General features: G+C 38.1%; 2 protein-coding genes across 3 annotated transcripts; both read left to right on the top strand.

Annotated features, from left to right (window-relative positions):
- The first annotated feature begins 5464 nt into the window (after positions 1 to 5464).
- Positions 5465 to 8196, top strand: LOC110940866. Of its 2 annotated transcripts, none has more exons than XM_022182435.2 (5): positions 5465 to 5661; positions 7071 to 7188; positions 7522 to 7612; positions 7717 to 7803; positions 7884 to 8196. In XM_022182435.2, exons 1-5 carry the CDS (start codon positions 5619 to 5621, stop codon positions 8022 to 8024), a joined length of 480 nt encoding a protein of 159 aa, XP_022038127.1. In that variant the 5' UTR covers positions 5465 to 5618; the 3' UTR covers positions 8025 to 8196. The 2 variants fall into 2 exon arrangements, with proteins under 2 accessions (XP_022038127.1, XP_022038129.1); XM_022182437.2 differs by having other exon boundaries at positions 7074 to 7188.
- A 221-nt stretch (positions 8197 to 8417) lies between these two features.
- On the top strand, positions 8418 to 11773 carry LOC110940865 (glyceraldehyde-3-phosphate dehydrogenase B, chloroplastic). Its single transcript, XM_022182434.2, has 9 exons — positions 8418 to 8758; positions 8912 to 9025; positions 9389 to 9550; positions 9634 to 9801; positions 9914 to 10074; positions 10160 to 10221; positions 10577 to 10626; positions 10704 to 11110; positions 11445 to 11773. The coding sequence occupies exons 1-9, from the start codon at positions 8654 to 8656 to the stop codon at positions 11578 to 11580; spliced, it is 1365 nt and encodes a 454-aa protein (XP_022038126.1). The 5' UTR covers positions 8418 to 8653; the 3' UTR covers positions 11581 to 11773.
- Positions 11774 to 12204: the final 431 nt, after the last annotated feature.

Consider the following 12204-nt stretch of genomic DNA (forward strand, 5'->3'; position numbering starts at 1 on the left):
TCCGGGTCAGATGGGCAGCCTGTTCGGATAGCCAATCCGTTCGGATGGCAATCCGTTCGGATAGCCTATTCGTTCGAATGGCAATCCGTTCGGCTAGCATATCCGTTCGGATGGGCAACCTGGTTAGAACTTTGGTACGAAGAACTTCATTGGTTCAATTTATGTGACGAGCATTGCGATAGTTTTGGTTACACATTTTCCTGTATTTATTTATCATATTATATATATATATATATATAATTCATCACAAGGGGTCGTATGTACATATCCGTATATCAAAGTTGCGATACAATAACCGGGTTTCGTTTTGATTACGTGTTACTTGTGACGCTTCACGGCCATCGAGGAGGGTAGAATAGGTCCTCACCCGACGTCATCGTGAACGTTAATATGTGTGATGCGATGTGCGTTTTTGAGTAATGAGTTGCACTGCGACACATCACGGCTATCAAGGAGGGTAGAATTGGTCCTCACTCGACATCTTTGTGGTTATCAGCAAGTGCAATGTGATGTGATAGCGATAAAGCATGCGAAATATGCGAAAAATACTGCGATTTAGCGATATATGCAATATAGGTACATTATGATCCGAATCTCTGGTGCTAGGCGTAACGAGTATAACGAGTAGTAACGACGCACGAACATGCGTGTTGCTACAGCAGGGCTACTTCAGAAGACACACAAGGTACAAGTGGCAGAAGAAAAGGGCCAATCCGCATCCTCCAGGCTCTGCTCAATTGTGCTCCACGATCGTCTGATGTACAGGAGACAGAAAGTACTTAAGGACGCCTACGTGGCACCAATCACAGGGCAGAGACACCTGCCCCACGATCTCCACTTACCTGCTGATGGCAGAGGGACAACAAGGCCGACAACAGTGACACGTGGCTCCAATCACGGCGCGCCAGCACTGGGGAACTTCTAGAAGCCACTAACGGTCGACACCAGTGAGACAAGGAGCATATCCACTATGTTGTCGCCTTCCGGCCCAAGGCCCATCAGCCCACATCCTCTTACACCTCTCCGGCTATAAATAGAGACCTTAGTTCACAGGTTAAACATTCTATTCCCTCTACTCTCACTCTTTACATACTTTAATCTCCTCAAAGCAGATACTTATTCTCACGCCGGAGTCTGGTTAAGAGGGAAACCCCCATATTCCCCTCTTAACGAGCTAACGGTGTTCTGTTTTGCAGGATTAGTAGGTCATTAAGGAGCTCAGAAAGTCATAAGAAGATTAACCCTTATGGTCGAAACATAAACCAAACTAATCAACTCTAGAATTAGTTACGTGTTTCTTCAGTGCTGAACCAGTAAAAGATTTAAACTATTAAGTGTTGAAGCAGTAAGAAGTCTAAACCATTAAGAGCCAGTATAATGTTTAACCATTCAGAGGTAAATGTCTGACTAATTCAGATTAGAGGTCTTAACCATTCAGACTCAATATAATGCTTAATCATTCAGAAGCAAATGTCTGGACCATTCAGACATCTGCTTGCGAAATAAACAGTCTGAATCATTAAGAGCTGAACTAGTAAGAGGTCTGAACCATTAAGAGTCTCGTTAAGAGCTAAACAAACAACCCCTTAGTGTATATCTGGCGTTGGCTTGGAGTTTAACAACAGATTTTATAAGCCTTGGACATTGATCAACACCCCTGTCTAGCCATTTTTTTATACGAGGGTTATCTTGAGAACGTTAAATATCGCTGGAATTGTAAGAACAAATGAAAAAACCAATCAAAACCAATTTTTTTTAATACCGACCTCATTGTAAAATACAACATTAAAAAAGAATCACAACATCAAATAATTCATTTCTATTCTTAAAATCACTCTTATTAGATTTTTTACACATGTGTAAATGACAAACTTACACTTGTGTAAATTTCTTTATTTACGAATTCGGGTGGCCCTCCGCGATACGCGGGGGATGGTGTTAGGGCTTAGGTCAGCCTGGTCACAACCCTAGCCCTGCTACGTGGCATTTGGTGGCGACACGTGGCTCTGCCACGTGTAACCCTTCTGTCGCGAGTCGTGGCAGGTAACCACATGTCTCCCATGACGCGCGGGGACATGCTGGATCTTGTTTTCTCGTTTTTCGTGTCGGGTTATGTCACGCACGTTCAATCTTTTGAACTTTTGATTATGGGAGATTTTATAAGGGTTGTTACACTCGATGTCCCAACTCGACTATAGACACTTGTGAATGAAGTATTTGCATACTTAAACACTCATTATGGCTTATGTGATGATGAGTCTTGAACAAAATCGAAAATTCAAGAATGTTTGTGGTGTTTTTGAGGGTTTCATTGGTGGTGTTGGCGCAAATGATTACAGCCCAGCTAGTTGATGCATTGGAAATGATGGGGAAGGACTCAGGTTCGACTCTTGATCCCACCCGAGTTTTCTATTACAGTGCATTTACTCCAAATGGTCGGCTCTTGTGGAGGGTGCAACTCCTGTCATGTGGCAGGAGGCTGGAAATTTTCTCGGGGGCAGCGTAACGCCCCTTTCAACCAGGCGTCGGCCCGGTTAAGACAACATAGTCCTGGTAATGAGTGGTGGTGGGCCTGCGTCTTGCGGGTGTGAATTAGCCGTCTGTTGTGAAGTTCACCTGTAAAAAAAAAATTGGTGGTATTGGCGTTAATTGGCTAAGAGACCTTCTTTTGAAAATAAGTGTTTATAGAAGCTTACAACCATCATCATTAATATTCGTGCTTTAAATGACGTTATTCATTTAATTAATCAATTTTGTTTCTAACCAAACTTCATTAAGACTGTTGGCATCAACTAAACCAAATTTTATCCAAAAAAATGAGTTTAGACCCATTAACTCATTATTTCAATCCAAACCGACCTGCTAGATGAAAACTCACAAATTCAAGTATAATCACATTCAATTGCACTTTTAAAATCTAAACACATTTCATTAAGTACAATTGGCTATTAGAAAACAAAACTTAGTTCCAGCATCAATATCTACAAAGGTTTATCTTTAGATAAATTTCATAAACTTTGTTTTTACTTTCTATACAACAGGTACAACTTGCTTTATTCAATGTTTTTGACCCATTTAAAGTTCAAAGTTGAATTGAAGTGAAGTAGACTCTTATACCTTTCTTCCAAAAGAAAAAAACCACCTCAAATGAGATACAAGGCTGATTTTATACAATTGTGGCAAAACTTGCCGAAGTTAATAAAAATTCCAATTGTGAGCAATAATTTTCTTTCCCAATTCAACCAAAACCCTTATATACATCTTTTTTCTTGGTACAAACCCCAAATTATTCACTTTGTACATGTTATAAACATTAGGTGTAGGGATAATAAGATAAGACATATCACAAACACTATCAAATTCTAGAAATTATGTTTTATAGTTTCAAATTCATAAAGAACTAAAAAAAAACCCCAACTTTGTGATTTTGCATCACAACCAGAATTAGGTATGTAAATGAATCACACAAAAACGAACACATGCATATTCATGTTCGTTCATTGAATTATATTCGAACACGAGCATATAATCTAATACATTTTGTTTTCATGTTTGTTCATTAAGAAAATGAACATGTTCGTGTTCGTTTATTTTCGTTTGTTTAATAGCTAAACGAACAATTCACGAACATCCACGGACAAACTTATACGAATATAATTTAAAAAACATAACAAACACAAATGAACATAATTGACCGTACATAAACGAATATAAAGTAGATTTTTTATATAATTTATGATTATTACGATAAGTTTAAATTGAAAACTCAATTTTTTGTTACTAGGAAGCCTAGTTACTAATTAATCATTTTTATATAACTAGTTAGAAATCATGTTTAATGATTATATTTATATAAATATAACTATTTATGTATTTTTTTTAAGATTCGAACGAATATAAACGAACATAGATAAACAAACATAAGTGGTTGAACAAAACGTTTGTTAATGTTCTTTCGTGAACAAAAAAAATTGTTCATGTTTGTTTGTTTACTTAAATAAATGAACTTCTTACCGAACAATTAACGAATAGTTTATGAATGTTTAGTTTATAGGCGGGTCAAATCATCATAGGTGATGATTTTAAACTACTACACAATCACAAATTTGCAAGAAAACACAAGAAACTTACTAAATAGTTATTTTTTAACTTACTACCGTTAGGGGACTTGGGGCGCCCCGTTGTCAACCATTGTTCACGCGTTTCGATAGTAAAACATCGCTACCACCCGTTTTGTTCACGCGTGGATTAGATGACGTGTGGTCATCATCATGCGTTGAACTTCAATTAACAGAGCAACAACAACAAGAGCAAGAAGTTGAACAATCAAAGCACCATTAATCCTCAAAAGGGGTTTCAATTTTGTATAAAAAAACCTAAAATTGATCATCGATACGTTTTTTTCTCCATTATTTTGTTCCAATTTTGCTTCAATTTCAGTCAATTTTGCCTCAAATCGGTTGCATTAAACCCTTTCCTTTTCAATTTTGTAGCCGCAAAAAAAGGTTTTAGGGTCAGAAAAAGCAGAAAAGAAGTGATTTTATGTCGGCAAGCTTATTGAAGCTCTGGATTTCTTTTGCTCTGTTTTTCTGCTGGTTTATTCAGCAGAGTTTGATGCGTTTGAAGCCAAAAAGGTATATTTTGTTGTTCACATCTTTAAGATTTGTGTTTATAGTTTATTTATAATTTAAAAAAAAACATCACTAGTGATGAAATAAAACTCAATGACGTGATGGAACTTGATTGAATGTTGTGAGTGATGAAATTCTATCATTAGTGGAGCGCCCCTACCCTTTAGGCCATCCGTAGTCATAAAGCCCCTTGTGGGGCGTTATGCGACACGTGTCATGCCACGTCACACAGGGGCTTTATGGAGCGTTATATCACTAGAGCCCGTAGTCATAAAACCCCTACCTATCATTATCTAATTATTAATTTTAAAATTTATTAATTAATTAAAAAACACTTGCTTTTTTTTATTGGTCCATTTTTCACATACCGACCCGAACCCGACCCGTTCAACCCGATTTTTTTTCAGCAAATTAATATATTAAAATTAATAATTAACACTACTAAAAAAACACAAATTTATATAATAAAATTACATTAAAATCATAGAATTTTATGTGAACTTCCATTTTTAAGTTATATTTATAGCATAAAATACACACCTAATTTAATTTATGACATACAACATATTTTAAAAAATATAATATAATAGAAAAGGGTTAAACGGGTCAACCCGTCAACCCAAGTGGGTTGGCCCGAACCTACCCGTTTAGCTAAACGGGTTCGCGGGTTCAACCTGAAACTGACACGAACCTGTTTAGACTAAAACCAAACCCATAAATTTCGTGTTAGGTTCATGTCGTGTTTTCGGGTCGTGTCAGAAATTCACACCCCTAATTTGATGCGACCTAACGTTAGACCAAATTCTAATCTACCTAAAGTATTTGTTTGATTTGAATTGACAGAAAATGAATTGCGTCGTGATTATCAACGTTATTAGGCATTGGTATCATCGAACACAATATAAATAAAACCCCCTAATCTCTCTCCGTCTACTAATAATCCACATTGGCGTGATCCCTCCCTCCCTCTACTGCAAATCGGAAACGATGGCTGCCCTATCAAATTCCTTGATTTTATCACCCCCACCTGGTATTCATTCTAAACCCTAACACCATCTGCATTGTTTATATATGGATTGTCCATTCTGATTCTAAAATTCATTATTATTATTAATGAGATATCCTATGTATGATACTATCACTGACTTTGGGTTTTAGACATTGTAGTTTAAATCACATAATAATAATTAGATTAGATTATTATTATTGATCAATGCTAAGATTAGGTAATTATTATTTATGAACCATTTGATTCACCGCTTATACATGTATTAGTCGATGAATACACACACTATCGTATTCACATTCAGTAGTGAATAAATTGGTTTCTCATTAGGATCCATCACTATGTAGTACATATGTAGAGGTGACAAAATGGGCAGGTTGGGTTGGTTGTCGGGTCAAGATGAGTTTGGGTCAGGATGGACTGATTAAAAAAGGATCACAATGGGTTTGGGTCAGGATGGGTAACTTAAAAAAAAGAAGGAATGATGACGTGAAGAAGTGCTGGGTTTTGTAAATTGTGACAGAGCTTTGGTTTGCCTTTGTTTAATGGAATTCACTTCAATTCCATATGAAATATAGTATTTTATTTGAACAAAATATGAACCGCACTAGCAACGATTACAGATGTGAATTTGTGTCTACAAGACTACAACTTATGATGGTTTTGGTGGCGTTGATTGTTGGTGATTGCGGCGGCAGAGATGGCTTGCGTCGCGTGGCGATGATGGTTGATGGTGGTGGCAAACTAGCGATGGTTTTGACGGTGGCTGTGGTGGTGGCGTTGGTTGACTGTGGCTGTGGTGGTGGCGATGGTTGACGGTGGCTGTGGTGGTGGCTTTGGTTGACGGTTACACAGTGGTGGCTTCGGTTGATGGTGATTGTTGCGGAGGTGATGGTTGTTGGTGCTGGTTACGGTGGTGGGGATGGTTCCGGTGGTGACAGGTTTGGGCAGTCATAAGAAATTGGCAGTTCCTGACCCGTGGGAGTCTTCTATCCTATGAAATTTGATCCATGACAACCCATTCATACTTTTTTGATGCCCAACATGCTAAAATAATGGTCCATCTTAACCCAAAACTAGGTATGTGAATGTGGGTCAACTTTGCCAGGCCTGTACATATGTTAGTATTAGTTTTGTCCATCATCGGACTTATGGCAATAACTGTTAACAATGGATTGCTGAATATTGTGAACGAGGTCATAGAAAACCATAAATGCATTAGATATGTGATCATTAGTGAAAGATATGTGAAGTAAAAAACCGTGTAATTTGTTGGAAAACTAGTTAAACATAGAGAAAGGCTTATGTATTTGATCATTTACCCGATCTTCCAAATGTAGAATATGTCTCATGCACTGACCTCCTACTTGAATCATTCAGGATAATGCAAAAGGTTAAAATCTTTGGAAGCTAATGTTTCATTTATCTCATAGTAGGTTCCTCTATGAAGTCGTTTGACCAAAGCACCAAATTGTTGTTTGGTCAAAGTCTTGCGGGCAATGTACAATTACACACAGCTAAAAGGACACTTTCTGTTCAAGCCGTATACAGGTAAGCGTCACTTAACTCTGGTTTATCAGATAAAAGATGTACGTTGTATAGTTACAGTCATTTTACTTTATTTAGTAAAAATAACTCTTATTGTATATATATACAGTAGCGAAGCTTGAGATTTCCGACCGGGGGGGTCGAAAACGTATATACCTAAAAATTTCTATATGAAAGCTACATACATAATACTACTGAGCTAAAAGTTCAAGGCCCCCCCCCCCCCCCCCCCCCCGGGCCCTTCTAACCTACGCCCGTGTATATATATAATGGCCGTCGTCCAACAATTCGTCTTGTGTCTAACTTACCCAAGGGGTTGTTTAAACTTATCTCCAGTGAACGATCGAGCAGTGGGAGTGCATTTGTTGGTGGCTTTGTTCTTGGAGGGTTAATTGTGGGCACACTTGGTTGTGTGTATGCACCTCAGGTAGTTCTACCATCTAAATTATCGGGATTTGCTTACTGCCTTATGTACTATTATGGGGAAACCACATACAAGTTTACGTAAACAATAACTTTGATCTGAACCAGATTAGCAAGACACTAGCTGGAGCTGATAAAAAGGAATTGCTCAGGAAGCTGCCTGCATTCATTTATGATGAGGAAAAGGCTTTGGAGGTAGACACCAATCTTTATTCTTTGGAATTTTAATTGTTTGAAGTAATTATTAACCTATTCGATGTCGTTTTTATTTCCAGAGAACGCGCAAAAAACTGACAGAAAAAATAGCCCAGCTGAATGACGCTATTGACGATGTATCTTCTCAGCTGAAATCAGACGATGAGAATTCAAACGAAAATGGTGCCGTTGTTCCTGAAACGTCCCAGTCGGTTGCTTGAAAAGATTTTGTGTCTTGATCATGAAAAAAATATATTTATTTTTCAATAATATTGGACTTTGTTACCTTTTCTGTTGTGATCTTGACTTTAAAAATGTATTTGAAGATATGAATTTGTGGATGCAAATTGCCCTTTTTGTGACATTGTTATACATGTTATGTTTTTGAGTGTTTGTCTGTTTGTTCTCTGTGGGGAAGTAAGTAGTAGAGGCGGACCCGAGCAGATACGGGTCATCCTTTTTGCAATAAACTGATTCTGATTTATGTAATTACTGACAGCTTTGCTATTTGTGAGATTTACTGGGTATGGTTGTTGTTGTTGTTGTTGTACTGACGCTTATTTTACATCTAATTATCAAAACCAAAAAACATTTTCAAACACCATCCTTGAACTAAAATTTTAAAAACAAGACATAATTCGAGTGGCCACAATTGTTTGGGGTAGTTATACAGTTTAATGATTAACAAAAAGAATAAGTTCCAACACATGATATTGTGGTTGAGTGGTTGAGGTTGGAAACATGATCTTATCTATTTCTCCCGCCACTCATTTCTTCTTCAAAGAAACTGTATATACAAACTGATCAAGGAGACGACAGATCTCTAAGTTTTCAGTTGCAGTCATCAACAATGGCTTCCAATGCAGCTCTGGCTTCCACAAGAATCCCCACCATCACTAGGCTTCCCTCCAAAACCTCAATCTCAACTTCTTTTCCTTCCCAATGCTCCATCAAGGTATCATCTGTCTCCTTATACTTTCACTGTCTGTGAGTAGTGTTTAGCCGGGGTCTGTCTCTCTGTCCCGCGTACGCTATTTATCGGATATACCGGGTACGCTTGTTGTTGTTGAGTAGTGTTTAGATTCATTTTTTTTAACTTGATCTGCAGAGATCGGAAGTAGCCGAGTTCTCCGGCCTACGATCCAGCGGCAGTGTCACCTACGGCAAGTATGTTAGAGACTCGTCGTTCTTCGATGCTGTGTCTGCTCAATTTACTCCCAAGGTTATGATTCTCTTTGTCTCTGGTATCAATAATCTCGGTCTCATGTAAAACCATGTCCTAGAGTATTTGTCGGTAGGGTTGTAAAGGAACCGAATCGAACCGAGCGAAGCCTTGTTCATGTTAGTTCGTTATTGAGTTTGTTCAAGAATACGTAACTAAACGATATATTGTGTTCATGTTTGTTCATTAAGGAATTGATCTTGTTCATGAACATATACCATTTAAATATTTTATCCACAATATAAGTAATATATAATGTTTTTAACAACCACAATATATTAGAATATGATAAACTGCATACATATAAATAGATATAAGTAATATATAATGTGGATATTAACTGGAAAAAAAATTGTAAATCAGGCTGTAGGATCAGCTGCTGTTAAGGTGGAGACGGTTGCAAAACTGAAGGTAGCAATCAATGGATTCGGGCGAATTGGCCGGAACTTTCTTCGGTGCTGGCACGGCCGGAAAGACTCGCCACTCGAAGTGGTGGTGGTCAATGATAGTGGTGGTGTCAAAAATGTAAGTCACCGCAATTAATTGTGAGAAGTGTACAAGTTTTCAAAGCTTGATCACTAGTTTCACCGTTTGCTAGATGTGTATAGGCTTCTCACTTGCTCAAGTATGACTCCATGTTGGGTACCTTCAAAGCCGATGTTAAGATCGTCGATAACGAGACGATTAGTGTCGATGGAAAGCTGATTAAGGTTGTTTCTAGCCGAGATCCTCTTAAGCTCCCATGGGCGGAACTCGGTATCGACATTGTTATCGAGGTATATATGTCTATTTTATTCTATATTCATTGTTTTAAGGGTTTAAGGTTTAAGGTTTAGGGTTTTTTGAAATAAAATATGGACCAAACGTGGTTTTTTATGTGACGACTAGGGAACGGGGGTGTTTGTGGACGGGCCAGGAGCAGGCAAGCACATCCAAGCCGGGGCTAAGAAAGTGATCATCACCGCACCCGCAAAAGGTGCTGACATTCCAACATACGTAGTTGGTGTTAACGAGAAGGACTATGGCCATGATGTTGCTAACATTGTTAGGTGCGTTTTTATGCAACTTTTAATCAAGGTTTACACATGTTTCACTTGTGAAATCTAATTTTGTGAAATGTTATCGTTCACATAGTAACGCTTCTTGCACCACCAACTGCTTGGCTCCTTTCGTGAAGGTCATGGACGAAGAATTCAGTAAGCATATGCTTTGTAATTCGAATAAGAAATGACTTGTACTATACACTATAAGGGTGTCTATAAACCGATCAAACTGTAGCAAGTCTGCTGGTTTGAGATTCCAACGGTTCATTTTTGTTTAACTGTCCGGTTTGAAGCTTGGAACGACTGTGCAAACCGCCAAAACTAAACTGTCAAACCAGCTGACCCACCTAACCCGTCCGGCTTGGTTTGTGGTTCCCCAAAACCGTAATGACCTATAAATTTTATCAAAACCAGTCGAACGGGAACACCCATGTATATTGTACGTACATGTTATACTTTTTGATTGTAAACGTTTTTTTTTTTTTTTTTTGTCAATTTTTATCTATAGATATCGTTAAGGGAACGATGACTACAACTCACTCCTACACTGGTGACCAGGTACGTAGCGTTTTATAATCATGCTCATATAAAAAAGAATTATAGATTGAGTTGTACGTTGGTTTGGTGACATGCAGAGGCTACTAGACGCTTCACACAGGGACTTGAGGAGGGCTAGAGCTGCAGCACTAAACATAGTCCCAACAAGCACTGGTGCAGCCAAGGCGGTGTCGTTAGTCTTGCCCCAACTTAAGGGCAAGCTCAACGGCATTGCGCTTCGTGTCCCCACCCCTAACGTCTCTGTCGTTGACCTTGTCGTCAACGTTGCTAAAAAAGGCCTCACAGCTGATGATGTAAACGCCGCCTTCAGGAAAGCCGCTGAAGGGCCATTGAACGGAATCTTGGCTGTTTGTGACGAGCCACTTGTGTCGGTTGACTTTAGGTGCTCTGATGTTTCGTCCACTATTGACGCGTCGTTAACCATGGTTATGGGTGATGATATGGTTAAGGTTGTCGCGTGGTATGACAATGAATGGGGATACAGGTATGCTCTACATATCTTTTGTTTTCGCTATAGGCGGCAAAACGTGTAGGCGTGTCGGGTTGGGTAACATGTTAAAATTGGTCTAGGTAAAAATAAATAAATAAATAAATAAAGTATTTGGTGGATATTGAAACGTGTGGAAAATAATGGACCCATTTGACCAACAACAGCGTGTGTCCATTGACTTCAAAAATAACCTATATGTTGAAAACATATGATTAACAAATTATTACTATGTCAACAATGTTGAATATAGGATGTATACCCTTAACAAAATTCAATTAAAATCGACTGTTTGACTTACTTAACGTGTTATATTTTATATTGTTTGTAGTCAACGTGTTGTCGATTTGGCACATCTGGTGGCGGCCAAATGGCCGGGAGTTGGCACAAAGGGAAGCGGAGATCCATTGGAGGACTTTTGCGAGACAAACCCTGCCGATGAAGAGTGCAAAGTTTATGAAGCTTAATTTTTTTTTCATAAGGTTATATTCTCTTGGAGCTTGCCATAAAATGTCATTATTATGCCACATCATGATGATTTTGTAAAATTAATGTTCGAACTACCATGGAATTGTATTACAATATTAGGTTCCATATTGAAACATTGCAATTAAACTAGCAAAAGTGATAAACCTAAATAAATCTCTCATATTTTGATTATTCATACACTGTTTTTGAGAAACCATTTCGCTATATGAAGTTTTTGATTTGTGTGAAATTAAACAAACCTACACAAGATATAGTAAATTACAAAAATCATGTTTGCACTTATTGCAAACTGTGTCCTTTGTCTTCAATAATTACAGAGAACGTACTCGATGTTTGCAAACACTTGCAAGTTATGTCCTTTAGCCCTAACTCAGTTAATTTTTGTGGTTAAATTTGAACAAATGGACCCCACGTGAAGGTATTTTGGTCATTTTACTCTCATGTGGGGTCCATTTGGTCAGATTTAACCTCAGAATACCCTCATGTTGGGTCCATTTGGTCAGATTTAACCATAAAAATTAACTGAGTTAGTGATAAAGAACATAACTTGCAAGTGTTTGCAAACATCGAGTACGTTTTCTGTAATTATTGAAAACAAAAGA

Source organism: Helianthus annuus, chromosome 5, assembly GCF_002127325.2.
Source record: "Helianthus annuus cultivar XRQ/B chromosome 5, HanXRQr2.0-SUNRISE, whole genome shotgun sequence".
In the NCBI taxonomy this organism is placed as follows: Eukaryota; Viridiplantae; Streptophyta; class Magnoliopsida; order Asterales; family Asteraceae; genus Helianthus; species Helianthus annuus.